The 3,124-nt window shown below is 48.9% G+C and overlaps 1 protein-coding gene across 1 annotated transcript; it reads left to right on the top strand.

Annotated features, from left to right (window-relative positions):
• The first annotated feature begins 490 nt into the window (after positions 1 to 490).
• On the top strand, positions 491 to 2,814 carry gdf3 (growth differentiation factor 3). Its single transcript, XM_049593718.1, has 2 exons — positions 491 to 849; positions 1,734 to 2,814. Exons 1-2 carry the CDS (start codon positions 561 to 563, stop codon positions 2,585 to 2,587), a joined length of 1,143 nt encoding a protein of 380 aa, XP_049449675.1. The 5' UTR covers positions 491 to 560; the 3' UTR covers positions 2,588 to 2,814.
• The last annotated feature ends 310 nt before the right edge of the window (positions 2,815 to 3,124 follow it).

The following is a 3,124-nucleotide window of genomic DNA, read 5'->3' as shown; positions in this document are numbered from 1 at the left end:
GGAAAAACCCAATTACTTTGTGCTGAAGGAACCAGGGTGACGCTAACTTCGGAGTTGGCCTCCAAAAACACGTCATCCCTGCAGAACTCTCTTGTGGTGTCTTATAACCTGCTCCAGCAAAACTGTCTTTGGGTGAAGTGAGCTTTTAATGAATTAAACATCATCATCTCTAACTGATCTGGGCCTTTAAGGGTTAAACTGGGGTCATTTCAGGGCAGGTGAGGGAACACTAACACAGCTAATAACTGGAGGAGAAACTCTGTGATACAACAAATATTTATTTATTTACAACATTATTCAGCACTCTTAAAGTCTGTTAAAGTTTTACAGACTGTTTGTTGTGTTTGGAGCCTCTTTCTGTCTGTTGCTGAGGACCTGACCTGAGATCAGCCTCCATGTGACCCCGCCCCCTCACCTTATCTCCGGCATGTCTGCCGGCTCCTCATTAACATAATTAAGCAGCCGCACACCGGGAGGTCTCACACTTTAAAACAAACGCACCGCTGTCCGCAGGAGAAACCTTACAGGTGAGGAGCAGTCAGAGCTGGAGCATATCCAACATGAGGCCACACGTGTCTCCTGTGCTGCTGTTAGCGGTGTGTGTCCTCGGTGTGTGTGCCCTCTCACATGTGGAGGAGTTGAAGAGCCAGGAGCGGCTCTTCCTCAGCTCCCTGGGGCTCTCCGGGAGGCCTCGGCCGGCGGGGAGCCAGCAGACCCGGCGCCGCGTCCCCTCCGCGCTCTGGAGGATGTTCCGGAGGTCAGAGAACATCCAGGCCGAGGAGAGCGACCCCTGCACGGTGTCTGAGTACGGAGTGCGCGGCAACATCATCCGATACGTGCAGGACCAAGGTGGGTCATCATTATTATTCAGAGTGTGTGTGTGTGTGTGTGTGTGTGTGTGTGTGTGTGTGTGTGTGTGTGTTGAATGGCTGCAAGACCCAGTGTGCTCATGAGTCCAGCAATTAGACCTTACCAGATGGAGACAGATGAGATGTATATTCTGTCTTTTAAAGTTCTGATTAAAAGGCCCTGCAGACACCACTGTCCTAACTTTAACTTTAACTTTAAAGGGCAGCACCACCTAAAATTAAGAATTACAATATGTCATTTCCATAGAAAGTTCAATCAATATTTGTAAACATGGAAAGTAACTCTCAAACTTGTGATGTCATCAAGCAGAAGGCGCATCTGGGGTGCTTTGCTCGGCCTGCTGCCCCTGTGACCTGACTCTGGATACGCAGTTGAAAATGAATGGTTTTAATTATCATAAGATCTGTAACTAAAAAGTACAACTGGCCCTACAGTGCTTCTTCTTGTGTGCAAAACTTGGCACATCTTTGTTTGTAAGAAGCAGGTTCAGCCAACGTTTACACACAGTTACGTGAGAGAGAGAGTACACACTATTATTTATTGAACAAAGTGTTACTCAGTACTCGAACAATCAAAACACGTCAGCCTAATTGTTTTGGTCAACGTCTCTTTTAAAGCAGACAACAAAAGGCTTGTTATTTTAAGGTGTTCGCACTAAATCATGCTGCAAATGTGCCTCAGTGAGACCTGCTCAAAATGCAGACTGAGTGCGACCACAGTGTGAGTCTGAGAGAAAAGTAATTGGTCATGACAAATGATTCTTCTCTGTGATTTAGGTTATCACGCACCTCATCTCCACTTAAATAAAGAAGCCAAATAAACCCCTGTTGTTAAAGGCTGGTCTCCCTGCTGATGTTTTGCAGGCAGGCTGGTGTCTGGCTGGAGCAGCAGCTGTCAGGCCTGTCTGGAGAAGCAGCTTTTCTTCAACATGTCCGTCCTGCAGCCTGTGGAGCTGCTGTCTCTTGCTCAGCTGGATATCAAGTTCCACTGGAAGCCTGTCAGATCGGCGGAGCTCCTGCAGGGGCCCCGGGCCCTCAGCGTGTCCCTGTATAAAGTGATTCGAGCCACGCTGAGGGGAGCCAATCCCCAAGCTAACCGCAGGCTCCTGCTGTCCCAGTCGGTCCAGCTGCAGCCCGAGCCCACCTCCGTCACCATGGACCTCACCTCGCTGGCAGAGAGCTGGCGCAAACCAGGACGCAACTACGGTTTGGTTTTAGAGCTGCTGCCTCTCAGCGCAGATCCACAAGAGCTTCTTCCTTTTCACCCGGGGAACTCCCTCCCGTTAGACCCGGCCTTCACCCTGCCGCTGATCCAGGCCTCGCTGGTCGCAGTGTCCCTCAACCCACACCAGTGTCGCTCCAGGCAGAGAAGAAGCGCCATCCACCTCCCTGTGACACCCAGCAACGTGTGCAAGGCCCGCCGCCTCTACATCGACTTCAAGGACGTGGGCTGGCAGGACTGGATCATCGCACCGCAGGGATACATGGCCAACTACTGCCACGGAGAGTGCCCGTTTCCGCTCAGCGAGAGTCTGAACGGCACCAACCATGCCATCCTGCAGACGCTGGTGCACTCCCTGGACCCACACGGCACACCGCAACCCTGCTGCGTGCCCATCCGCCTCTCCCCAATCTCCATGCTCTACTACGACAACAACGACAACGTGGTGCTGCGACATTACCAGGACATGGTGGTGGACGAGTGCGGGTGCCGATGAGGTCGGTGGAAAATTCTGACTATCGCATATCCACCAAGTCGTTTTTAAGCTTCTTGCTCCAAAGTCTTATTTTCTTACTGTGATTAAATGTTTTCTGATTTTTAGATTAGGTTTTCTTGTACAATATTTCTACAATTGATGCTTTTAAAGAATTTGTAATTGTTCGTTCTCACAGAAATTTTGACATATTTTTAATATGACAGCTGATGTTAATAAAAAATGTAATAAAGCCACACTGAAGGACTGAAGTTTTCTTCAGTAGGGGTCGGCGATATGGCCCTAAAATAATATCACGATATTTTGCAATAACGATATTCTTGACGATATGACAGATTAGTAAAAAAAAGTATTATTAATTCAAGAAAACAGAATTGCAACAAGTAAGTGATATAGTTTTACAGTTTGCCTTCAGATATTCAGTAAAAACTAAACAGAAATCGGGGCGTCGGTGGTTTAGTGGATAGAGCAGGTGCCCCATGTACAAGGCTGTTGCTGCGGTGGCCCGGGTTCGATACCAGCCCGTGGCCCTTTGCTGCA

The sequence above is a fragment of the Epinephelus fuscoguttatus genome, linkage group LG13, assembly GCF_011397635.1.
Source record: "Epinephelus fuscoguttatus linkage group LG13, E.fuscoguttatus.final_Chr_v1".
Lineage (NCBI taxonomy): Eukaryota > Metazoa > Chordata > Actinopteri > Perciformes > Serranidae > Epinephelus > Epinephelus fuscoguttatus.
The sequence above is the reverse complement of the archived record's forward strand: the minus strand, read 5'-3'. Positions and strand labels throughout refer to the sequence as shown.